Here is a 25695-nt window from a genome sequence, read left to right on the forward strand (position 1 = left end):
AGGTTAACAGCTTTCGTGCAGTTCAGTAAGCTTGCTCCCTCTTTGCATTTTCAGTTTTCTTTTCTTTCCCCAGCCCCTCCATCGCTGCCTGCCTGAGGACTAGACCATAAATCTCTTTGCCACACTCCAAACAGGTCGTTAGAAATCTATTAACTATAAATATTAAACAAGGACCGTCAGTTAGAGTCTCTCATCCCTATTGTCAGATCTCGTCCTTCTATGAGAGCTACATTGACTTGCTTTTTTATGTTTTAGTCAAACAGCAGGAAGCATTTTATGGTTGGATGCTGACAACTGGCAATTACTAAAAAAAAAAGAAAAGGAGACAGCGGGAAGGCCCTGTCAGCGTCACTGTAACTAGAGTACATATTGCTCAGCTTGCACACCTTTGTGGTTTACAGGTTAAGAGGTGCATTTCTGGTGGGGAATTTCCTTTCAAGAGAAACAATAAACCATAGAGTGAACACTGATTGTTGACGACTGTCATCAGGCAATCATTAAAGGTTCCAGAGGAGGGCCTCTTGTGTTATCTTATGCACTGACAGCATCCCTGTTGAATGAACACATATTAATCTTGTCACACACACACACTGACCTGTGTGATCCCAGGCAGTGTTAACCAATGCACCCACTTTTTACTGCCCCCCCAGGCAGTGATTTAATAATGGCTTTAATTCAGTGTATTGTCTATTAGCATCTCCATGGCGCTGCTCAGGTATATCCCTCTGGGAAGCCAAGATAATTACTCCCAATTTATCATCTCTTCAAGTCTGATGAATGGCTCAGGGTACATGCTTAAACAGAGTTTGCTCGTAAATTATTTTTCTTGTCTTTTTTCTGTCCTGCGTTTGGAAGGCTGGAGTGAACGTTTTGCTTCAGGACATCAATGGAAACATTCCTCTGGACTACGCCATTGAGGGGACGGAGACCAGCTACATCCTCCGAAAACACTTGGAGGAAAACGGTAAAGTTGGTATTTAATGTGTGTTAACTCTTCCCAAACAAATCCAATGGCTCACTTCTGTTATGTCACACCCTTTTTTCAAAGAGAAAAAAAAATCCTAATGACTACATTTGTCTTGCTTGGGACGTATTTGGATGTTATGTTATACCTGCAGCTAAACATGAGTTGCTCCGTGTGTGTACTTGTGCATGAAGGTGAGGCACACCCACAGGCATAATTGTGGTATATCGTGAATGGGGCACTAGTCTCTTAAAAAAGGTGAAGGTTAACAGCAAAGTAGGAAATGAAAGAGACAGAGGCGCAGGGAGAGGAAAGCGGTATAGGCAGAGACGCATGAGGGCAGAAGGAGAAGAAAATATGTAGAAAAAAATATCGAGAGACATGCAGAGAATGAAGAACGGGAATCATGCTGACAAAGCTGGATAGAAACAGATGATGACAATGATTGAGGGTTTTCCCTCACCCATCTGCCACACATGAGGCTGCGCTGAATAACATGACAAATGCAAGCTTGTGAGTGGAGACGGCGAACTCATCGAGCTCAGACCACCCTGCACATGGGCGCACATCCAGCCTCTGAGTCTTTTGAGTCTGCTTCTGTCTGTCAGCCCCTGTGGTGATCCCCCCCCCCCGCGCCAACCTGCAGCACCTCTGACCCTCCCCCGTCAACCCAACCCGCCACCACCCATCCACCACACCACACCGCCCAATCGCATTTGGTTTTGCCACCATAAAACATACTTTTTCTCACACAGCCTCGCTCAGCCTCTGTTGCTATAGCAACCTGGCTGCATGCGCTCTCACCCCATCAAGTTTGCGTGGTTATAGGAGAACGACAGACTTTCCGTGTGTGTCTGCATCAGGATATTTTTTGTACTCCACCATGCCATCGGTTTCTTTAAAAATCGTCTAGCTCATTCTCACTGTTCTCGTTAAGTCACTGACGGTTTAATCCACCACTGGATTCCCACAGTTTCTGGCAAGCTGTGGATTTTTTTTACTATCAGTATGTCTTAAAGGCCTCCACACCCAGAGGCTCTAATTTGTTTGGAAACACAGTACTATTGATTACCTGATTTAATCACGGCTGTTTGGAAAAGTCCTATTAGTTAGTGCCCTCAAGCTTATCGCACTGAAATATAGATTGTCAGTCAATCAATCTACATTATTACAGCAACCAAAGTAAGGTGTGCAGTGTGTATTTAATTATGAAAAGATACATAGATCTTCATTGTTTGGGATAGATGCTCTTGTAAACCTCTGTTTGTCTTTGATGGCCCTGTTACAGAGCTCACAGGGTGGAGCAAGTGTTGGTATTTTAATTTTCATTGTTGAGCGCAGGGCCAGCTCTCTCCTTATATGATGTCGTTCACAACTGCTAATATAAAACAACGCGTGAATCTCAGATTTAGTCCCGTAAACAGTTTAGCTCTGCAGGAGTGTAGGAATGAGCTACAACCAAGTAGCTCATTCCTTTAGACTGCAAAAGTCAGTAAACCACTTTGTTTTAAGCAGTTTAGTCTAGTAAGTAAGAATATGTATCTGGCTTTGATTTATTGCTGCAGTTAAAAGGTCAAAAATTGTCTGGGATCAAACTACATCAAAACTGTTTCTTTTATGTTAACATTTTTGCACAGAATAAGTAAAACAAGTAATGGCTCTTTCCAGACAAGCTTAGCTGTAGACTCAAACCCTTTGTCAGCCAAGAGCTTTATTGAATATTTATCTTAGTCTAGGGCAAGGCATGTCTGGGAAACTAGCTTACAGTGCATTTGTCAGTGAGATGTAGGCTTTTCCCCTTTGTTGCGTTAGCTGCTTCAACCTTCATGCAATGCTGAGTTAACCATTTCCTGGTTCCAGCGTTATCCACTGAAATATGAGTTTTATCAACATTCCCGTTCAATTCTTTGCAAGATAATGAGTCAGATTATTTGGAACTATTCCTTTAAGCATGCCAACTAAAGACTTACTGTAACACAAGTTTCTCAGTTATGGTGGTGTTTTTTTAGGTGTGGATGTGTCATCCATGCATGCCATGAAGATTCAGCGACCCAGCACCATGCTCTCTGATGTTAGACAGCTTGTAGCCTCAGGGGGAAGCCTCAATCAGCCCAATGAAGAAGGAATTACTCTGGTATGTAAAAGCACATATGTGTTAGGATGTAAAAGCTTTCTGTTGCACTTAAACTTACAATTTCTCTTTGCTGCTCTCTCTCTCTCTGAAGCTCCACATTGCATGTGCGAGTGGTTACAGAGAAGTGGTGTCTGTGCTACTGCAGAGCGGTGCAGATCCTCATCCTGCTGACAACAACTTTTGGACCCCTCTCCACCTGGCTGCTAAATATGGACAGGTAACCCACAGCTGCACAGAAAGCCAGCATGTTATGGACGTTGATTAAATAGTCCCCTAAGTTAAACTCAGCAATGAAAAGATGAGAAAAATTTGTGATAGATTATTCCAGAGAGAAGCGCGCCTCCCGTTACCTTATACACACTCTGATAAGCTGTTCTTCTTCGTTCAGTCGATCAGAAACAGGCACACAGGAGGACTCTGTGTATGAATTTGTTACAACAAATGCATACAGCACTCTAGATTAGCAGTTTAATGGCTTCTCTCAGAAGAGAGGAGATTGATTTCCAGATGAGATGGTGGAACAGGAAGGGAATAGGATCTGCTGGTTTGGGAGGGTTCCAGCTTTGAAGAGAGGAGACTGATCACATTCAGATCTTGCTGACCCAACTAGTTATTTAATTACATTCTGGGCTGTGTGCTTGGCTGCTGACAAAGAGATTTTATTCATTTGGTGTGTTGAGTTGTTCTGTCTTTGGTTTATCTGTTCTCACGCTATGTTTTTTTCCTGTGTGTTTTAAAAATATTTTTCTTTATCTCTGTGCCTTTTAGCCTTTCCCAGTTTCATTCACAGGGATCTTCTGATTTAGTTTTCTCTCTCCCCTCTTACTGAATTCCTCTCTGTAGTTGCTTCATGATCAGATTATAGCTATTCAGTAAGCTTAAATGTATAACTCCACATAATTCTCTTTTTAAATTGAATTTTAACCTTCTTCCATGTCTTTGTTTTTACAAAAGCCATGCTGTGTGTGTTTGTAAGTGTTCTATGTAATATGCAAGTATATTTGACTTAAGAGTGTCAGTGTGGAGGATTGGAAAATCGATTAGGTTTCCCTTGCAGTGCGTAATATCCTTAGCCATCAGCTCTTTACTGGTGCCAGTGCTTTCTTTCCTGCATACAAACTACTCCCAGAGCCTGCTTAACATTTACCTTCTGTTGTCTTCTTCTTATACTGGTTAGTGTGGCTGGGACGAGACTTTATGGCTGCAAATGTGTGCAAGTATCCAGCTAAGTAAATCGTTAGTTCTGCTAGTAAGAAGTTCTTCTGACACGAGTCCCAAGCAGACGATTTCTTTGTAAAGACTCGCTGGAAACTGTAACACCGACCGGTGCATTAGACCTAAAAACCCCATGTGGAGTGTGGTATTCACACTAGACTGACCCTTTAAGAAGATGTATGACCTTATTACTGTAGCTAATTAAGCTTACCTCTCTCGGTCTTGTGATAAGTTAGACCCTGGCTCTTGGCTTCCCTGATTTGACTCAGGGCTTTTCAACTTGTGTTCTCTCGAGGGAGACATTTTTAAATACTTTTGTGTTGGATTTTGCAACTAAGTGACAGGGTATTAAAATGCGGCGCTGCAGGGATTTGGATTAATTTATTCAGTTTTATAATGAAGTTACACGTGAAGGCTGTGGAAATATAGCAGCATCATGATTTTATATAACAGGTTCATTTTTCTGAAGAACTTTAATGTTAATGTCAGGTTTTGCATTGTGTGACAAATATTAAAGGGACATTTGGGCTTTTCCCCAAAACTACTCTGTCTGTGGGAATCTACATCACCACTGAGTTTGCCTTGTCCCTGCTGAACCGCCCTGTACTGATAGCCATTTCGTAGTGCTCCTTTAATCTTTGACCCACTCAGGAGTTCAGATCTCGTGGTGCTGCTGACGAGCTGTCAGTATTTATAGAGTGCGAGTGTCGCTGACGGCGTTTGTGTACAGTAGAGACGCTGTAAACTGATTGCTGAACAGCTGTTGACATGGGTCAGAGCAAGTCTACAGAATGTGCTGAGTCACTCCCCCATGTACTTTGATGATGCCTTGTTGCTATGCAGTACTTCAAAGAATCTGAAATGTGAACTGTGACTTTCAGAAAAGTATGTTGGTACATTTGGTATTGGAGATGCATGAAGTTGGGCAGTAGTATTGAATAAAATGATAAACATCAGCACTCCAGAGACCAAGATGTCCTGACCTTTGGTAAATCGCAATTTGATTGTGTCATTTGTCAGACTCTTTTCACATTGTTGTTCCCAGGACAATCCCCAGACTTGGAAACCTCCTCTGGCCCTGCAGGAAACAAAACACAACTGCATTTATAAGCTTACAAAACTAACCTTGATGTGTAAAATCTATGGAGGGCCTTGTTATTGATTTCTTTTCTTTTCTTTACAAAGTAGAGGTCTCAAAGTTTCAACACTGCGCAAAATGTACAGAAGAGCAAAATGGGAAGACATTCACAGATCAATAAAAAATGTGTCTTCAAATTGTGGAACAATTTCTGAGTAATGTTCCTCAATGTAAAATTGTAGAGACTCATAATTGTCTCATGAATATCTCATAATCTACAGTACATAATATCATCAGAGGATTTAGAGGATTTGGAGAAAGCTCTGGGTGCAAGGAACAAGGCTGTAAATCAGTATTGGATGCCCGTGATCTTCAGCCCCTCAGACTGCACAGCATTAAAAACAGGCACGATTCTGTAATGGTAATCTCGGAGCTTCAGGAACAGTCTGTGAACACTGTTCAAAGTGCTATCCACAAATGCAGGTTAAAGCCCTATCATTGCGAAGAAGAAACCAAATGTGAGCGTGATTCAGAAACACTGATGTCTTCTTTGGGCCAAAGCTCATTTAAAGGCTTTACATTTTCTCACTTTAAACATTTGATATTATTCTAAGGCTCTATTATCTATCTGTGGGTTTATGAGTCTTATAAATCATTCAGTTTTTATTTGTATTTTACACAGCATCCCAAGTTTTTTTGGAATTGGAACATTTAAATATTTTGTTCTCACTGAAGGACACTTTCTGTTTATTGGTAGTTTTGCTGGATGGTAACCTTTAGTTAGAACATTATTACAGTTATTGCTGCATAACAATGTAAAGTGCTCTCTTTTAACAGCGCTTGTTATGTTAGAGTTAAATGGAGCTGTCCTTAAACTCATTGCATCTCTCCCACGTTGCAGTGAAAAATGTAATCCTTCTTTCCAGTAATTTGAGTCCCACTAAAAATACCTGCTGTATACTAATCCAAAATACTTTATCCATATCAAGCTGTGCATCACACTTTGTGAGCAAAGACGGGTGGTGAAAGAGACAGTCGCTCTGTGCAGAAATGATAGTAGACAGCTATGGGGTTCTTTCACTGTGACATGTAATGGGAGATACGCTCATTATTAAAGGAGCTCTTTGGTCAGAGGCAACACTTGTGTAGACTTGTGATGTGTGACATATGCCGTGTGTAACATCTGCGAGTTGCTAGTACGGTTTGTCTCGGTAAACCGTACTACATTTTTGCATACCCAGTCTTCTCTTCACCGTAACTATAAATGTAGGTATAACCGCCTCATCTCCTGTGACCTTGTACAGGAGGATGTACAGATCTGCAATGACATGTTTTTGTAGGTTTTAATGGAAAATGGTTGTGTTTGTCCCATCTCTTACAGACAAGCATTGTTAGCCAGCTCCTAAGGCATGGCGCGAACCCGACTCTGCTGAACTGCAACCAAGACAAGCCCTACGGTAACGTATTTCACACAAATATACACGTGTGCCTAGAAACACACACAGACGTGGCAGCGGGAATGGGCAAACACATTTGAGAGAGTGGGAGGTAATGATGCGAAAAGAAGTAGGGGCATAAATTTTGTCTTATTCAACTCAGCCCATTCAAAAGCATTAACAGTCACTGTGATGATATAAAACAAAGAGGCATGCACAAAAAGAAAACAATAACACCCTGTGCTAAACGCAAACACATTTTTGTCCTGATTAAATTTGGTTGGTAGCAGTAATTATATACCACTGGTGGAAATCATTTGCTAATAGACATAGAGGTAGCATATTATTACCGAAAGCATGTTTTGTTTGTTTGTTTTTTGTCTTTTCAGCACTAAAAGAATAATTGGGTGTTAGCATGCTGCAGTAATAATAGAATCAACAGAGACAATTAACCGTTGAGCACATTTGGTTCACTACTATAGAAGTGAACATTTCCTGGGTGACAATTCTCCATCCACAGGGAAGAGGCGTCACGCAGTGGTTTAATGATGAGCTTGAAAACGATGCGACTCATTTGCTATGGTCGTCTAGCTCACCAAAATCTGATGAATTTTGTTGTCATGTTACATCTGATCTTTCCTACGAAGGAATGTTTTGACGTTTGCTCTTGAAGTTGTGTCCTGGAATCCAAATCTAACCATGCTGAATAAACAGCTCGCTGTCAGCGCGTAGGCCTCAGTCAAACAGGCCTGTTGGCAACCATCGAACAGTGGTTTGACTCAGTCGCCAGTAGTGCGCATGGAAGATGTTGGCTTTCCGTGTGAAAAGTGGGGTGCAAACTGGAAACGGACAACATTCACCTTCAAAGTAAAAGTTGTACTTTTATAAATGTGTTGGTTATAGCTGTGAGGTTCAACTTTTATTTTGAAGATGGATTTTCTCCAGTTCTGGTTTCCCTCCCACTATTTCGAAGAGTAAATAGTGAATGTTTCCATGCAAGCATGTTACCAAGCAATCACAATGAGGTGTTGGATGCAGGACCCATATTTCCGATTTCACCCAGTGAGAGTCAGCCACTACTAGCAACCACTTGCCAACTGGTTGGGGAATAAGAATTTTTATCAGGAGATGACTAACCGGCCTTTGGGCCTGTGAGATTGAGGCCTTACATTAAAAAACCTGTAATTTTAGAGTTGAAGCCATTACTAGCTAATGATCCAGATCAATGTTCCTAATGCTGTTGAAGAGCAAAGAACCACTGGGATACTATCCTGTGAGAGTGTTTAGAAATCTTAATAGTTCGTTGTGTCGTAGTGATGATATGTTTTTTGTATGCGGACTTTGGATTTACCTCCTAACCGCTAAATTGTGGGATAAAATGTCATTTCTGCCTCTTACCACTTACTCCCATCGTGTAATCACTACTCTGACTGCCTCACTTGGGTCTTAGTCGATACCCCTTCTAGCATGCAGTCTTAGAAAAGAAGTGAGACAAGCACTTAGAGACTGAGACTCAGAGTCCAGAGCCCCACACCCCTCCAAATGACGAAAGAAAGTCAGAACAAGAGATGAGTGCCTACACAGAAATAAAAAGACAGCTTCAAGCCATTCCAATCCCTCGTGCCCTCTTAGACCTCATTACAAAAAAACGATCTTAACTCCTTCATCTGAAGCACGGTTGCATTGATCCACAGAGTGTATTCTCCACCAGTGAACACTCATTCGCACAAATTTTAAAGGAGGTTTAAGCTTGGGAAGAGAACAAAAAGGTGTACCTGTGGAGTGGTGTGACCCTTACAGTCTTTTGAACAACATCATTACACTCTCAGTGTCTTTAGATGATAGAACTAGATCGTACAAATCTGACATTTTAAAATTTGTATCTCTATCGAATTAAACATGCCTCTGTGAATTTCAGATTCCATAATAATTTATCTCATATTTTATTTCATGTCATTAGATATTGCAGTGTCAGAGCCCATAGCAGATATGCTGCTGAATGCAGAAGAGAGCTGGCAACAGAGGCTGAAGGACCCCTCTGCTCCTCTGCCCTCCACTGACCAGCGCTATGATAGTGGTTCACATGACCTCAACACCCCTGTCAAGAACTTGTGGGTTCACATTTTTCATAATCACAAAAATTGTCACATATTATAAACCTTTTTTTTTCTCTTTTGCTCTAGTTCACCTTATTGCCTAACCATCTTCTATGCCACCCTATACAGGAACCCCCTGGGTATTCCAATCGCTAAGCGGGACAGTCTGCTGGAGAAATGTGCCATGTTCAGAGAGGCAGCTGGAGCACTGAGGCGACAACCCTCTCAGGATAATGGCCTAGATAGCCCCTTTGGCTCTGGAGCCAGCAAACTGGAGCAGGTACCCTGTCATGTTACATGCTGCAAAAATCAGAGTAAGACAGTAAGTACACAGAAAATCCCAAAAGTCCAGAGGGGTTTACGCAAGACAGAAGAAAGAAAGTTCCATAAAGACAGTTTATTTGTCCTCAAGGAGAAGAAAAATATAAACAAATAAAGCATACAGACTTGTACATAGTTATATGAAACACAGGGTTTACTTGCATGTTGTTTACAAAACTCTGAAATTTGACATCATGACGTTGCATGTGTCACATTATGTTTTTCTTTTCAAATTTCAAATAAAACAGTCACAAATAAATACATTTCAAACATTATCCATCCTCTCTGTTGTCTATTCACACCATTTTAAGAATAGATAGCTCCAAAATTAAGCATTTGAGACCCATGGCCATTGTAAATCCTCAAGTTATCTTTTCAGCCCTTTCATCCTTTCTGAGACCACTGTGAGAGTTTGCATTAAACTAAGTGTATTTTCTTCAGGTGAAACTGATGCCTCCGGCACCCAATGACGATCTGGCGTCCCTCAGTGAGCTGACTGACAGCAGCCTTCTCTACGAGATGCAGAAACGTTTTGGCAACGACCAAATCTACGTAAGACTCGTCTGTCCTTGTGCTACTTAAGAATGAATTCCACTCAACATTAAACATTCATTAGAGCCCAGAGCACACAGAGAGCACTGACAAACACATGCTCTCATGGGCTTAACAATGACATCTAGTTGTTTATTTGTTATGGAGTGTGTTTTATACCCTGGTAATTTTCTAGGTGTTTGGATCACATCACTCATTTTTTATACCCATGGGCTCTACAGTCACCTTCCCTTAAGCATATATGCATGTACAGTATACACATATAAACACCATGCACAGTGCATCACAGATTCTGAGCACTATAATGTAGATTATATTATGTTTTTTATATTCTGTATAAATTTTTACAAATTCAGAGAAGAACAAAACGAACAAATATTGCTGTACAGTCAAAGCATAACGATATTTTCTGTAATTTTCTACAGTCAATGTCTAACAGTCAAAAACTGCTAAAACTTGAAGTGAACGGTTCTGATTCACTGTGCTCACTGCATAAAACAAAGGAAAACCAACTATACCATCTTAATGCTGTGACACCAGTATACAGGACTGGTAAATTCATTTGAATTCACAGTTTGTAAACTCGGACCTACAAATGCACTTAAACTTCTGTTTTAAATGCTTAAAAGTGGGGAATGATCAGTAGAGTTTAAATGATCTAAAACATTGCTGGATTTTATCTTTAAATAATAAACACGGTTCTTGAGCCACCTCTCATTTCTTTATATTTTGCATTGAAAATGGGAAATAGGTTCAGACTTTCAGACACTTTGCATCGGTTGTAGATTGTTTTTTAGGACTGACACTTCGTAATATAGATATTAATCTGAAAATGGAATGAAAACAAGTGGAAAAAGCTGGCTAATGTCAAAAGAAAAACTCTGAAAAACCTTCAGAGAACTATTGTTCAAGATCACTTGAAGACATTACAAGAATATCTGGCTCCTTCGAAGCAAAATATAAAGAAATGAGGAGTTGTTTAAGACTTTTGCACAGTAAGTGTCGTATCCCATTCCAACACAAATACTGAGACACATGACAACTGCGAAATCGATACCATTTAGATCGATTGGGAGAAAAAAATTTGAAGTAAAATGCCTTCATCTCCAACAATTGGTCCATTTTGTATCTCTGTTTTATAGCCCTTTCCTTTAAAACTCCACTCCAGCTCCACAGGGATGGAGCTCTATAAAGACTGGAACCAGATCAATGTGGAGCTATCAGTGCGCTCTCTTTTCTGTGAAGAGGCAGTGATAGTCTGTTATTATCGAAACCCAGATGGGCCACAGACATTAGGGTTAGTCACAGCAGGAGACGAGGATGAGGAGATGACAGTGAAAGGGAGTGCAAGCGGTGGATGAAGAAAAGAGAAACGATTGGAATTCAGAATATTGAAAGCTGGGTACAGGAGGTGCCCTAGATTTAAATGAAGACACTGAAATGTGCAACTATCACAATAATATGGGAGCATACCTATGTTAATATTGTAGAGTTGCACAAGAAACAGTCATTCATTGTGTTTCTTTTTATATGCAGCTAAGATATTCTTAAACCCCTCAAGGAAGCAAACGCTAGCTTGACTGGCTTTAAACATAAAGTTTGCAACAAGACGTCGATGAGAAAAATAAGAGACGTTTTATTCCCGTTCATTATATTTCGTCTGTATGCACTTGATATTATGTGCGAAGTAGTTTGAGTTTTTAGAAAGAAGGTGAAACCAGCCGAGATATGATGAAGGCAAGAACAAAGGCACCGAGGGCTCCATATGTGCCTAGCAGGGTGGTCAGAGATGGGGCTTTGATGAGCTGTCACTGCCTTCTGCCATTCCACCGCTAAACCCCCGATGAGAGTGGCAAGGAACTGAAGAAATACAGAACAGAAGACTCTGATTATTGACAAGCATGTCATGAGATTAAACAACAGAGTTAGCTGGTAAAAAAAAAAAAACTACCGGTATAGAAAGTTTTAAACACTTAATGAAAAAACACATGAAGAACATATTGTAAATTTTGCTCTGTGTCTTCAAGAATTGGGAATGTGTTCAAGTCATTAAACTGAAGCCATGTTCTTAGGTCAGAGCAGCATGTTACACAATGTTAGCCCGTACTCTATTAGGGAACAACAGAGTCTTAGCTTTCAAACAGCCTCCAGGACTCTTTGTCTGGAACAGAGGGTTAGCAGTTTAGTGGAAGGGGTCAGAAATTTGGAGCTGGTGTTTTTTTTTTTTTTATCTAGATAGCTTCAGGGTTTGACTGTGAGAGAACAGATTTGTTGTCTTTATTAGAGAAAGGTCATTACGGGGGTTATTGCTGGAGGTCCCTGCTTGACCTTTCTCTTCCACGACATTAACATTACCTTATAGCAATGGAAAATGCCCACACAGTTAATGTAGCTGGTAAGGACAGAGTGGGACAGCACTTTTATTTCTAGGTCAGTGTTGGCTTTAGGCAGGTTGAGAATAATTTTAAGCGGTGTCAGCCTATTTGTGTCAAAATGGTCCATCAGAGATATATTTTATAACACTGAATGAACTTGTTGCTTTAGTGAAGATGACTTAGGTGTATTTTCTGCTCTTTTCTAGACTTACATTGGCCACATCCTTCTGCTGGTCAATCCAAACAAGGAGCTGCCCATCTATTCCACTTTGGTAAGAATGCATTTGAGTGAACTTACAGGTATGTGCACATATTTGGCCTCACGCTTGAAATTCATGACTTTATATTTGACAAACTACATACTATGCTTATGGAAGTTTATGATAAACGGGGCATGTATGCGGTACAATAAGCAGGGAATAAGCAGATGAAATGGACCTTGTAGTTGATAAATAATGCAGTCTTCCTGTCAGTTACCCTGCGTAAGGCTGACTCTGCATCAGCCACGGAAGACAGAAGCACTCAGGCACATACATACACGCTACCTTTCACCTTAAAAAAAGAGCATATTTACGATAAACCAGTAGAGAAGCCTGTCAGTAACGGCTCTTTGGTTCTTTATTAACATGTGAGCCCAATCATAATAAAGAGGGTTTTGGTTTATTTTAAATAGCACTTAGCTCATTTTGAAATAGCTCACTTTTTGGCAGGTAGAGGCTTGCCCATGTGGATCCCAGGAGGGGTTTCATGGATCTTCTGCTACCCTGACAGAATGAAGCCAAGCCCCTCTCTGGCTGTCCCATTCCTGCCTCTGTCTGGATTCACTCCAGGCATCTATACCCAGCTGAGAGGATGTGAGGGGGCAGGGAGGAGCTAGTGTAAGAAGGACATATGTCACAACATGTGTGATCTGCTGGCCGTCTGTCACCTCCTCTGGTCTGGTGGTCCAAAAACCATCCCCCTTTGCCACAGCCACTAACACTGGCACAGGGCACACATTGTGACATTACAGTCGGCTCGCAGTTTAATAGGACAGATACTCTCAGAGACAAGTTTTCTTATTTATCCCTCTTGGATTTTTTTTCAATTTTTCATTTTGGTTTTGATAAATATTATTGTAGTGTAAAACTACAGATTCTAATGAATTAAACAGGATGGTAAAAGACCGCTTCTTTGTGAAGTTGATACACAATTACAGTCACACACAGAAGGTGATACCCAGTATGGTTTCTCTGTTTTGGTGAAACTGAATCCTTATCTCTTAGCTAGGCCATGTTTGTGTCCGTTTTATGTAACATCTTCTCTTCCTCAGGTCAGTCAGTTGTACCTGAGCTCCACGGGTCGCCTTTGCTCTTCTCTGCCGCCTCACATCTTCTCCTCAGCAGAGAGAGCTTATCACATGATGCAGCAGGAGAAACGCCCGCAGTGTTTCATCTTGAGGTACACCTGCTGCTCATTCATTTGTACAGTCATTGAATGGTCTGCTTCAGGATAATGTAACATAAAAAGTCCCTAAAGTTGAATAACTGCGGGAATAATAGTGAGTGAAAGTTAAGGCGGCCACCTGGTTGTATGCACCCCTCTGCCACACACCTGTTTAGCACTCCCTGAGAGGTTAATAGCTCTCAGCCTGAGCTGAGCTGTAGGCTTGTTCAGTGTTCACACTACGATGTATGTTTACTGGGAGCAATGCGGCGTCTTGTTCTTTGTCCTCGACTGGACTCAGGCAGCTCCCTGATTGCAATTAAATCCTGTTCCGACTCTCCAGTGACGTTCCCGCTGAGTTGTAACCAATCTGGCAGAGACTTAATGCACCCTCGCCATAGGCTATCCATCTCACTCACATGCACACCCCCACACACACACGGAGCCGTGGTAACTTTGCACTGTTCACATGTACACGCATCCTTTGTCCCCTCAGTCCTTTCCTTTATCATTTCTCCTCTTGTTTTGCTTTTGTTCAAGCTTTCTGTTTCACTGTGGTTCTTCTCGTTTCTTGAAGTACACACATGCACGCACACGCTCCGAAGCACAGACACACTTATACACATTTATTGGCAATCAGTCTCCAAGATCCCCCGAGGCAAGTGTTCTAACAAAATGCCCTTGAAATCTAATAAAAACTGGTAAATGAAAAGACAAGCGAAAAGACCGTTGGACTTAACACTCAGCAGGGTTGTTAGTAGGAAATAAAGCGACACACGTACACATAGACAAACTGTAATACAGCACACTGCGGTCATTAGTACAAGCTTCTGACCTTCTCGAGCCATCTGCTTGGTGTTACTATGTGGGTCGCAACTCTCTGCATGTCGGAGAGTGTCAGTGCATGTACTGTAGAGGTACCTTATGCCAGACTTAATATCCACTCAACAGAAAATTAAAAACAGGACCTCACTGCCAGATAAGTTGTGGCCTTAGTGGTGCGAAAAGGGGCACTCAGTGGAGCAACGTTATTGAAAGAACAGATTATGAATTTAATGGGAGGGAATCCCTAAAGGGATGACGTCAACAGGTAGAAATTTGATGACTAATAAGTCACACTTAGTCTTCCAAGGCACATACACAGCAGTGTATCACAAAGTTTAAGTTGCTCCCATTACTCTTTCTGTTTTCATTTGTTGTAAAAAAAGAAAAGAAAGAAAATCCCATTTAAATACACGAGATGGATAGATCGCGTGTCACTCGACCCTAATTACTGCCAGACTTTTTGAATCAAGAAATCACTTAAATAAATACTAAAGTGAAGAAGGCTAAAAGATGTCAAAAAATAGCACATAATGACACAATCTAAAGAAACTCAAGGACAGATGAGAAGCAGTCATTGACATCTATCAGTCTGGAAAGAGTTGCAAAGCTATTTCTAAGGCTTTGGGACTCCAGTGAAACACAGTGAGAGCCATTATTTACAAATGGAGAGAAGCTGGAACAGCAGCAAACCTTCCCAGGAGTAGACAGCCTAACAAAATTATTCTAAGAGTGCATCAACGACTCATCCAGGAGGTCACAAAAGAACAAGAACAATATCTAAAGAACTGCAGGCCTCACTTGTCTCAGTCAAGAGTTCATGAATGAACAATAAGAAAGAGACTGGGCAAAAATGGCATCTATGGGAGAGTTCATGGGAGGCTCGTCTCACATATTTTCACATTTTTGGAAAATATTCTGTGGACGGAAGACATGAAAGTAGTAAAAAACAAACAGCATTTAATAAAAAGAACATCATCCAAACATGGTGGTGGTAGTGTGATGATCTGGGGATGCTTTGCTGCTTCATGAACTGGATGACCTGCTGTAAATGATGGAACCACAAAGTCTGCTCTCTGCTAGAAAGCCCTGAAGGAGTACGTCCAGCCATCAGCTTGTGCCCTGAAAAACAGTAATAATATTAATCCACAGGGATGTCAAAGACTCATTGATCGTTATTACAGATGCTTGATTGCAGTTTTTTCTGCCAAGGGTGGTAAAACCAGTAACTATGTGTAGGGGATAATTGGATAACTTGTTTTCCCCTTAATAAATGAAATCAAAATTTAAAACCTGCATTTACTCAGATTATTATTTAAGTGCAACAAATGTGCAAAGAAATCAGGAAGGGGGGAAATTCTTTTTCACGGCTCTTTGGACTGATGGATAGATTTGTAAGCACAGCAATGCATGTTCATTGTACTGAAGATTGAAGAGTTGAGGCTGAAGCACTATAAAATGCTGCAGCATTAGAACTTGAAACAGTAAGGGCAAAGGCATGTGAAACAATTTATGTACCACCAGAGATATAAATTACTTTAAATCTGCATCTTTTGTCTCTCCCTTTGTTTCCATAGTGGCGAGAGTGGCTCTGGAAAAACAGAGGCGTGCAAGCACATAGTGAGACACCTGACAGCCCGCTCCAGCACCAAAGGCTTTATGCTGGAGCCCAGAATGAAACATGTAAGTTAGGACTTATCTGTCTACAAGCTGTTCTTTTATTTTACACTTCAGTCAGTCAGTGGGTTGGGTGTCCTGCAGCCTGTCATAACTAAGGACCATGTGCTGCATGTGTGACTAAGCACTCATGTATCATTTGTTATTCCCAACGGCAAAATGCTGCAATACTAATCCACTGACAAACTTAATGTTTGTGCGTTTTCCTGATGCTTATGTCTCACTGTGCTTATTACTTCTTTTTCCTGCAGTCCCTGTGATTAAAAAAACTCCTCCAAAATAACATAGCACACAGCGAAGCAGTGCTCATAACTGTGTGAATATATCCTACTGTTCCTCTGTCGCTGTGGCAGGGGAAATAATAAATGTATGGATTAGCATACCACAGTACTGTAGTCTTTTCTTCTCTGCTTGTTAGCTCTTCATTTGTCAGATAAACCATTTGCACATTAATAAACTGTTTGATGGCATCATAAACACTTACAGCCTGAAGAGGGATTGTTAAAAAAAATGACTGTAGAGCACTAATGATCACATGCCCTTAATAGGATATGTTCTTGTGAATCTGGAGAGGCTACAGCTAAGAACGCCAAAGAAGAGATAAGACAGATAGACATAAAACATATATGGACTGAAGTTTTTTTTTTTTTTTTACTGAAACATAAAAGCTTCTTAGCAAGTTCAGGAATTAAGTGTCCTGAAAGGCGAAAGCCTTCACCTCGTGCAGGATTCAGATTCTTGTTGTGTTTCCAGTTGCTGTGGTTCAGATTTGTTGAAAGCGTTTAAAACGTGAGGCACCTGCGCTGCACTCACTCCGTCTTCCAGTTAGTTTGTCAGTCATGTAACTATGTGTAACAAAACAACATGTAGCCTGGGTTTGGATGAAGTCATCGTTATGCAGTTAATATCTGGGTCAGCTTGCTCTTATAATTCTGGTAGCATGCTGTTTTGAGTGCTCAAATAATGGATGTACACTGACACCTAGTGGTAGAAAGTGGAAGCAGGGCTCCATTTTTGCAAGGCATGTATGAGAGATGCTTTAAGTAATAGAAATATATAGATAATAAAGGAATTCTGAGAGACCATAATGTCATATGATTGATGGGAAATGCAGGTCAACTGTGTACTGGAAGCCTTTGGCCACGCTAAGACCCAGAGGAACAGCAACTCAAGCCGCTTTATCAAGCTGCTGACGATCCAATACTGTGATAAGAGGAGGACACCACTCAGAGGTAACCTGCATTTCACGCAACCATAGCGCTGGATGTGACTCTGTTGCACGTATCAAAACAAAAAACTTCAATCAGAATGTCTCTGTTCTGATTCGATTCACACAAAATAAAATATTTACCATTTTTGTTCCACACATTTTATTCTTGAATATTAAAATTATTGTCAGAATAACAGAGTAAATTTCCATTGTTTTCACATTCTCAGCCACTGTATTTGTGATTAAGATACTCTACTATTAAATCCACTTTCTTCAAGATCAGTTGCACACCAGCAGAGGGCAGCAAAATCCTATATGTCTGTTTCTTTTTATGTGAATCACCTTTTTTTTTTCTTTTACTCCAGTTTATTTGATACCTGTCGACTGGTCTTTCAGTAGTGGCCACAGATTTACATTTTTCACAACTGCCATTGTTAAAACGTGATTTGGACTCCCCTGTTACTGAATAATGATCACATTTTAATGTTTAAGCCCATGTATACACCTATATGCTGGAGAAGTCCCGTCTAGTCCACCTGCCTGCTCAACAACACAGCTTCAAAATCTTCTATTTGATGGCTGAGGGCCTTTCAGCTGAGGAGAAGAGTGCACTTTACCTCAACAACGTCTTGGCTCATAGGTATGCAGCTGTCATGGGCTTTATATGTTCTATATTACTAAATGATTTAATACGTTTTAAAAATGACTGTCGGTTATGTTGCTGCTGAAAATTTAGATCTCACAAGCTACAGTTCACACAAGCCTTGATATAATACACGCATATATGGTGTCCTGTCCATAAAGATAATATGTGTCACTTATTAAAAAATAGCTTTATTTTATGAGTATCCTTCACTATAGGTTGTGTTTTTCCGTCCGTACTGCAGGTATATTAGCGGAAGACTTCCAGGGGAGAACCCTCCAGTAGCTACAGCCTCTACCCAGAGTAGAGAACATCTTGCGGCAGTCAAACAAGCCCTGCGAGCCCTCAGCTTCAACAAGCAGGTATTGATTTGCACAGCTGCACAGCACGGTGTTGAGCCAAAGGTTACTGACAGCAGGGAGAAATAAACGTTGTCGTGTCACAGGCCTTGAAGTCACAAGCCACACAGGTCACTGATGAGATATTACATCAGATTTTCTTTTCTGAGATTGTAGCTGCCTGAAACCAGGCGATGGAACTCCAAGGGCTTTAGGCGGACCTAAAACTGTAGGCTGAACCTTCCGGTTTATCATACTTTGCGAGTAGAATTAACCGTCTGGCTTTGGTTCATCTGTAAGGTGAAATATTTCAAACAGATATCCTGTTATTCCTGTTAAATAATGACAAAGATACAGGTAGCTTCTCTTGATTGCATGAAATAATGAATTGAGGGATAAAGAGGGCACCAAGAATTTGTGTATTCACAGTTAAATTTCTTGAAAATTTTCATGAAGCATCTGTCTACAGAAAGCATACCCCATTCTGTCATAGCAGATGGCTGCCCCTCCCTGAGCCTGTATCTGACAGAGGTTTCTTCTTATAAAAATCAAGTTTTTCCTTTCCACCTTTGCAAACTGCCTGTTAATAGAGGGTCATTGGGGTTTTCTATTGTGGGGTCTCTGCCTCTCAGTATCAAGCACCTTGAGATGACTGTTGTTGTGTTTTGGCGCTATATAAATAAAGCTGGATTGAATAGAATTGAATAGTCGAGGAGACATTGATTTATGCTTACAGTGTGCGTGCAGTGATCACTGGTACAGTCCGTCCTGTCCACCACCAGCTGTGCTCCCACTCCATTATCAGGTTCTATACTTAGATTCCAGTCAGCATCTATCAGCACTGAGTGACCATCATCTCACCTTTTAATTCAGTAGCAGTCACAGACAAGGCAAAAGGGACAGAGGGATAGAGCAATAGATAGTGGTATTATCAGAGGGCATTACTGTCCTCTGGATAAGCGAAGGACCAAGGGACAGAAGAAGGGGTGGGGTAGTAGGGGGGAAGTGATAGACCCCCCATTGGTCTCTGTCTAAGCTCTCATCAGGGGATGGCTCCTAGTCCAGAACCAAAGGTCAACTGTCATTAACGCTCCCCGCAGCGCCTTTTCTCTCCCCTGCTCTCTTTCTTCTGCTCCCTAAGCGGAAGGGTCTCTCCATGTATAGAGTGTCAGACAGAGACTAATGCTTGTTTATCTCAGAGATATCAGCTCCAATATCCTGCCTGGAAAGAGTACACTCGCAGACATATTCGCATGTACACAAGCACACATCCTCAAACTCAGACATCCCCCTCTCAGAGATTCAGTGCATGGTTTAATGGGGTATTCCATTAAGCGTCCTCTACTCAAGGGCAGAGAGGAAGAGAGGGTGAGAAGAGAAGCGGGTGAATCGAGTTAGGAGGACCTGTGAATCATAACTGTTGAATTTCCTGATATTTGTGCTGTTTATTTGCATTTTGCGTGTTAGCAAAAAAGAGACAAAGATAATGAAAACAGCGTATAGGCCAGTCTTTTTATATCTCCCAAATATTACCCATACTCTCAGCTCTATCATTGCTGCTAAAAGAAAATAAACATTAAAAAAAGCAAAATGATTTCAAAACTCCAGGATTCCATTTCAAACCACAACCACACATGTTCTAGTATGTTTAAATTAAATTAAAATAAAAACATTTTAAAATGAAAGTGGTTTCCATTAAGGCAAGTGCTTCAGGAACAACCTCTCTGTGTACTAACATGCCTGTAAACACATATCTATACATGACTATACATGCACACTCAGTATCTGTTGGCATAAACAGGAGTCACACGTTGCTTGCTTATATAAGACTCTAAAGAAGAAGAACAGAAAGTAAAACCAGATATTTCTTTGGAGGACGATCGTGTGAACACATGAGTAGCAGCTGAGCAGTTTTAAAGGAGCGCTCACGTGAGACAGACAGAATTAAAGTGCTTCTTGGCTTACGTTTTGTGACGTGATTCAATACGGTGTTCTGTCACATCAACATACATTGTCATATCGGCATACGTGTAGCACAAAGTGAGCGATATTTGTTAGACAACCATATGCTGTGAGACCAGCAGTAACCCTAACCATAACCATAATCATACATCAGTAAAATAACCATCTTTTACTTACCGTTTATCATCATGTGCATGTGAATTAACGCAATGTATTCTACTTTGATTTGCATGCTGAAATGACTGAACACTGGAAGTGAATGTAGGTGTCTGCATCATTTTCAAAATCTCCATGCTGCTCCAGTCAGTCCAGACAATCAGCAGCATTTTTCAAAGTCAGAGAGTGATTCAGAGAGTGACTCATAACTGTAGCAAGAGGTGGATGCTTTAAATCTAAAATACGTTGGTATTGCCCTCAGGCTGGACAGGTAGACGTTGAAACTTTTGGAAACAATCGTGCATTGACAGTTTGTGTTGTTCGCTCATTTGTCACACAGCCGTCAACCTTGATTATAAACGCTTACTTCAGGGAAAATGACAGACATTGCTACCCTTTTTTTCTATGCTGCCAGATCGCTATCCAGTCAAATTCTATATTTGATCATACGCCAACTGCCTACATGTATAAATGGTCATGTGATACACATTTTCAGGCGCTTCGTTAAGGATAGAGATTACTTTTTAACTGGTGATGATATGCTGATCTGAAAAGAGATTGTTTGTGCTTTAAAATGAGTGTGGTGTGCAGCATGAAACTGTTTGAAGTGGGGCTGAAGCTAGAGGATACACAGCACAGATATAACAGGATGTGCGCTTAATTTAAGGGCAGCGTTTTTAAGCTGTTGATTTATGCATACATTAAAATAAAATAAAAAAACTAGCATGTTTATTCCACACTATCTTCACCGCCAGGGATCAAGATAATGAGCGAACCTTGCCACTGAATTATAGAAGTGAGATTAATTGGAGGTCTGGGGCAAAGAGGACTGAACTTAATAAGGCTTTGGCTCCATGGGCTTGTTAGAAGGATCACTAGGATCATGAAGTTGACATCGAATAAAGACTCATGTCCCTATGAAAAAGGTTGGATTTGATAACCGTTTCATATAGTTCCATTTTTAATTAGTAGTTAAAGATTATAGTTAATATCATATTCTCTCAACTTTCTCCTGTCTCTCTCTCTCTTTCGCTGCTAGGAGGTTGACTCAGTATTTACGCTGCTCTCTGCTGTGCTCCATATCGGGGACCTGCGTTTCACAGCACTGACAGATGCTGACACAGCCTTCCCTTCCGACCTGCAGCTGCTGGAGAGAGGTCAGTGCTTATGCCACCACCAGGGCCACATTTCCACCCTTAGAGGAAGTGGAACTAGGCAATGGAGGAGGGGTGGATCTCACTAACTCATTCTATTTACCTTGCTGTCAGAGCGCCTCCCTCATCCTCCCTTAGAGTAGTCTTCTTGGCAGCTTGCCAGCAATAGCTGAAGGCCAGGCAGTTACCTGTTTGGTATCCACACTGAAAACAACATGTACATGTACAGACTTTTCCGTCATCAGGGACAGCCTTATTTTCCTGTCTCTCAGTCTAATTCGCTCATTATGCAGCTAGCACATGTTTGATGTAAACAAATCACATCAGCACCTGATCGGGAAGGAGACATTGTTACCTTGGAGATGTATTGTTACGACTAGTGATGTCAGCGAAGGGTTGCTGTCACCTGTTTTTGCTGCTTGTTGATGGGTTCTGCTCAGAAATCCAATGATGACTAATTGCTGCCAGCTTCATCGATCAGTTAAACGGGAATGAGCTTTAGCAGAGTTCAGGCTGTTATGCTGTCAGCATGATATCATCATCAGAGCAGTGGGCTCTGGGATGTTATCATCCCTATCTTTCTGATGCTCGGTTAACATTTAATGGCGTTATTTTGATGCTTTTATAACCTGTCACTGTCATTTACTCTGCCTCTTCCTTGCTCCCTCTCTCTTTTTCTTCCTTGCAACAGTTGCTGGATTATTGCAGGTATCCTCCAGTGACTTAAGCACCGCCCTCACCTCTGATGTTCAGTATTTCAAAGGTATTGCTTTATCAGCCTTTTCGTGTTCACCATTTGCATTATTTTCATCCAACCTTTCAGTGAGCCATGGTACCATATGGATAAGGGGCATTGTCATCCTTGAAGAGACCATATTCATCATGATGGAAATGCTTCAGCGCACAATCAAATAATCACCCAGAATAATTTTACTATGGCAATGGTCCTTCCCCCAAAGGGATAAATGGACCCAGACCATGCTTGGGAAATACCCCTTACAGAATATCCCTTATGTAGGCGTCAAATTTGAAGGGTTTTCTGTTAATATGTCAAAAATCTGTATATCTCTTCTATCCTGGGACTGTCTTTGGAGCCCTCAAGAGAGAGGGCATAGAGATATAAGTAGTATTTAGTGGTGCAACGGATCAAAAATCTCACGGTTCGGATCGGATCACGGTTGTAAGTCAGGGATCGGATCAATTTTCGGATCAGTAAAAAAAGAAAAAAGACAAAATTTTAACATTTACTTATTGAAGTATTTTTTGCCTGTTAAAAACATTCAACTCAAGACTCATTCCACACAGTTATTAAAAAAAAAATGGTACAATATAGGGCAGTAAAGGGCTTTGTATCTACCACTAAATTTAATTCAATTCAATTTTATTTGTAAAGCGCCAAATCACAACAACAGTCGCCTCAAGGCGCTTTATATTGTAAGGTACACCCTACAATAATACACCGCTCATTATATCGCACTCTGCTGCGATATAATGAGCTGTTACGGTCACATAGCTTTCCGTTGCCCTGGAGCTCCACCCATTTGTAGTAGTTAGGGCAACAGAAGATGCCTGGGACAGTTCAGCCATAACTTAAATCTTTTCCTGCTCATACATGCTTGGAACGATCTTGCCCTTAAACTGGACACGCAACGGGATATCATAGCATGGCTCAAGCATCATAGTTTAAACCCCTTGTTTTGCACAACGGAATACGGCCTTCCGTCTGCAGCTAAACACCCCAACAGCTTTTGTAATAGTTTTAGCCTGGTCGGATTGGGCAGCAAAGGGCTGCTTAAATACCGCAAGCTCCTCTGCTCCTCCACTTGGACCGCTAGCACTGGCCATAACTATCGCTTGACAGACCCACTACGCCACCATACGCATACTTTTTTTCCTTTTTTTTCGAATCTTCGGATCACGTGCGTGCCGAACCGTGAGTGGGATCGGTTTGGATTACGAATCAACCGTGATCTGTTGCACCACTAGTAGTATTCATAGCCCTAAGGAGATTTAACCTTTTAAAGAAAGAAAAGTGTAAAAACCCCATCTGTCGAATACCGGAAACTGTATTTTGTGCCTTTGTGCAGGTGATGTGATCACTCGGCGCCACACAGTAGAGATGTCAGAGCAGTACAGGGACCAGCTTGCCAAAGCCATCTACGGGCGCCTCTTCAGTTATCTGGTCAACAATATCAATGACTACCTTCAGGGACAAGATGACACCATCAGGTATAGTGGTGTGTGGTGTCTGTGTCTAGATGTGTTTCCGCGACACACCACAATAAAAACCTTTGAAATGACAGATTTCCAAAAGCAATCACTCATTTGTGTAAACTGGAGTGACTAACACTAATACTGTAAAGTAATCCTTTAGTTTAGAGCAGAGATAAACATTTAAATAAACTTGTGGACTAAAATCTGTGTATTGAACAACAGGTTAGAGATGGAGGACACATCCAAGGCTTTTTTTTTTAATGGAGGCCTCAGATACACACAAAAAACAACTTACGTTCACACACACCCAGGTGAAGGACATAGGATCCTTGGTGTTGTTGATGTTGTGAAGCCTTATCACACTCTGATAACCTGCGCTAGATCTTCTGGAATGTGTTTGTGAGCTGCCTTGTTTACACACCAGCCACAGAATGTAATAAATTTGTCAGCCACACACTCGTGGCACACCCCTTTCAGATTTTATTGCACACACACGCGCACACACAATAGAATGAAATGTCTCGTTAGTGACATAAGCAACACTTTTCTCATGTTGACTCAGGAAAAATAAAAGTGGCTATTTAATAAGTAACATTCATTTCTTTGTTCCAGTGATCCTGTTTGGGAAATTGGGATCTTGGACATATTTGGGTTTGAAGAATTTCAGAAGAATGGATTTGAGCAGGTGGGACAGTGCTTTCTGTTTTAAAATTCAGCCAAAAAACCAAAACATTGCTATTATGTTCCTCGTCCCTTTACGCTGTGTGATTATTCCGCCTAATTGAGCCAAATGCCTCCCCTGTGGCCGTTCTCTGCTATTGAAATATCTCTGAATGGTACTGTATGTGATCCTAATCAAATTTTTAAAATATTTGGAGTTCTTATCTGTTTTAGCCCAGACATTTTTGTCTGTAATTGTAATGAATGTGGTGAGGTCTGTGGCTGACTGTGGCGTGATTTTCATCTGTCCTCCAATGAACCAACGGCTGACACAGTGTCTGTCTCTGTGCAACATGTTAGTGTAATAGGCAGCCTCAAACCACCATGTGGGTGTGTGTGTGTGTGTGTGTATGAGGAATACAAAACCTGTTTTTAATAAAATACAACTTTATATATTTGGCATTACATTACTTGCCAGTACAGGCTATTGAATCAAGTTGATCTTAGTCCAGAATAGTTGATCCCATTTATTTTTCATTTTTGCACCCAGATATGGCTACATTAGTAACAGGCAGTGTAATTATTGCTCACTACCAGAAACATTAGTAAATAATAAGTGCATGACTTTTAGTTTTGGTTCATGAGTAAAGTTTATATTTAATATTAAGAAGTCTATCTATGAAGACAAGCAGATTTGCTTAGTGTGTAACAGTGGTGTACCTGAAACTGGCACATAAACTACTCCTTTTTTAAAAACCGGGTTTTTAAAGTCCTGCATCTCATGTTTGAGACATCACTATATTATTTATTTTTAATGTTTCTATGTATCTGATGTATTGTGGTTCCTATAGTATAGTAGTTAACATAAGGTTGCTTCAGAAATGCCCTTTGAGACTGTGTCAGGAAACATATCTGGTTTAAAATTCAGCCAAATGAAACACATGGAGCTACCTGCTGTGGCAAGGAAGTTTTGGAATACATGTTTGTATATATACATACATTTCAATGCACAGGCTGCTCAGCATGTCTGCCATCTTTGGTTCTATAGATTGTGAAGTGCAACATGTGCCGCTGTATACAGCTCACCTGCTATAGGCTGTAAATCTGCCATGTTCTCATCAGGCATGCACTGTTAATAGACTACTCAGTTGTAAGATCAGCAGGGATCAGACAGACAAGACAAGTTTCTGTGTGTGTGTGTGTGTGTGTGTGTGTGTGTGTGTGTGTGTGTGTGTGTGTGTGTGTGTGTGTGTGTGTGTGTGT

General features: G+C 41.0%; 1 protein-coding gene across 7 annotated transcripts in view; it reads left to right on the plus strand.

Annotated features, from left to right (window-relative positions):
- Positions 1-25695, plus strand: part of myo16 (myosin XVI) — a 105547-nt gene that overhangs the window by 41249 nt on the left and 38603 nt on the right. For all 7 annotated transcript variants that reach the window (XR_317470.3, XR_317471.3, XM_005948832.2 and 4 more), the window contains exons 5-21: positions 856-964; positions 2974-3098; positions 3190-3315; positions 6773-6848; positions 8788-8938; positions 9053-9203; positions 9686-9796; positions 12378-12443; positions 13484-13611; positions 15996-16101; positions 17210-17327; positions 17798-17945; positions 18193-18310; positions 21444-21561; positions 22250-22321; positions 23646-23787; positions 24385-24457. Coding sequence is in view for 5 of the 7 variants with exons in the window: in XM_005948832.2 (XP_005948894.1) it covers positions 856-964; positions 2974-3098; positions 3190-3315; positions 6773-6848; positions 8788-8938; positions 9053-9203; positions 9686-9796; positions 12378-12443; positions 13484-13611; positions 15996-16101; positions 17210-17327; positions 17798-17945; positions 18193-18310; positions 21444-21561; positions 22250-22321; positions 23646-23787; positions 24385-24457 (1938 nt within the window). In the remaining 2 variants the exon portion in view is untranslated. The remainder of the gene's footprint in view (positions 1-855; positions 965-2973; positions 3099-3189; positions 3316-6772; positions 6849-8787; positions 8939-9052; positions 9204-9685; positions 9797-12377; positions 12444-13483; positions 13612-15995; positions 16102-17209; positions 17328-17797; positions 17946-18192; positions 18311-21443; positions 21562-22249; positions 22322-23645; positions 23788-24384; positions 24458-25695) is intronic.

The sequence above is a fragment of the Haplochromis burtoni genome, unplaced genomic scaffold (assembly GCF_018398535.1).
Source record: "Haplochromis burtoni strain Fernald_Lab_line unplaced genomic scaffold, NCSU_Asbu1 Contig_289, whole genome shotgun sequence".
Taxonomy (NCBI): Eukaryota; Metazoa; Chordata; class Actinopteri; order Cichliformes; family Cichlidae; genus Haplochromis; species Haplochromis burtoni.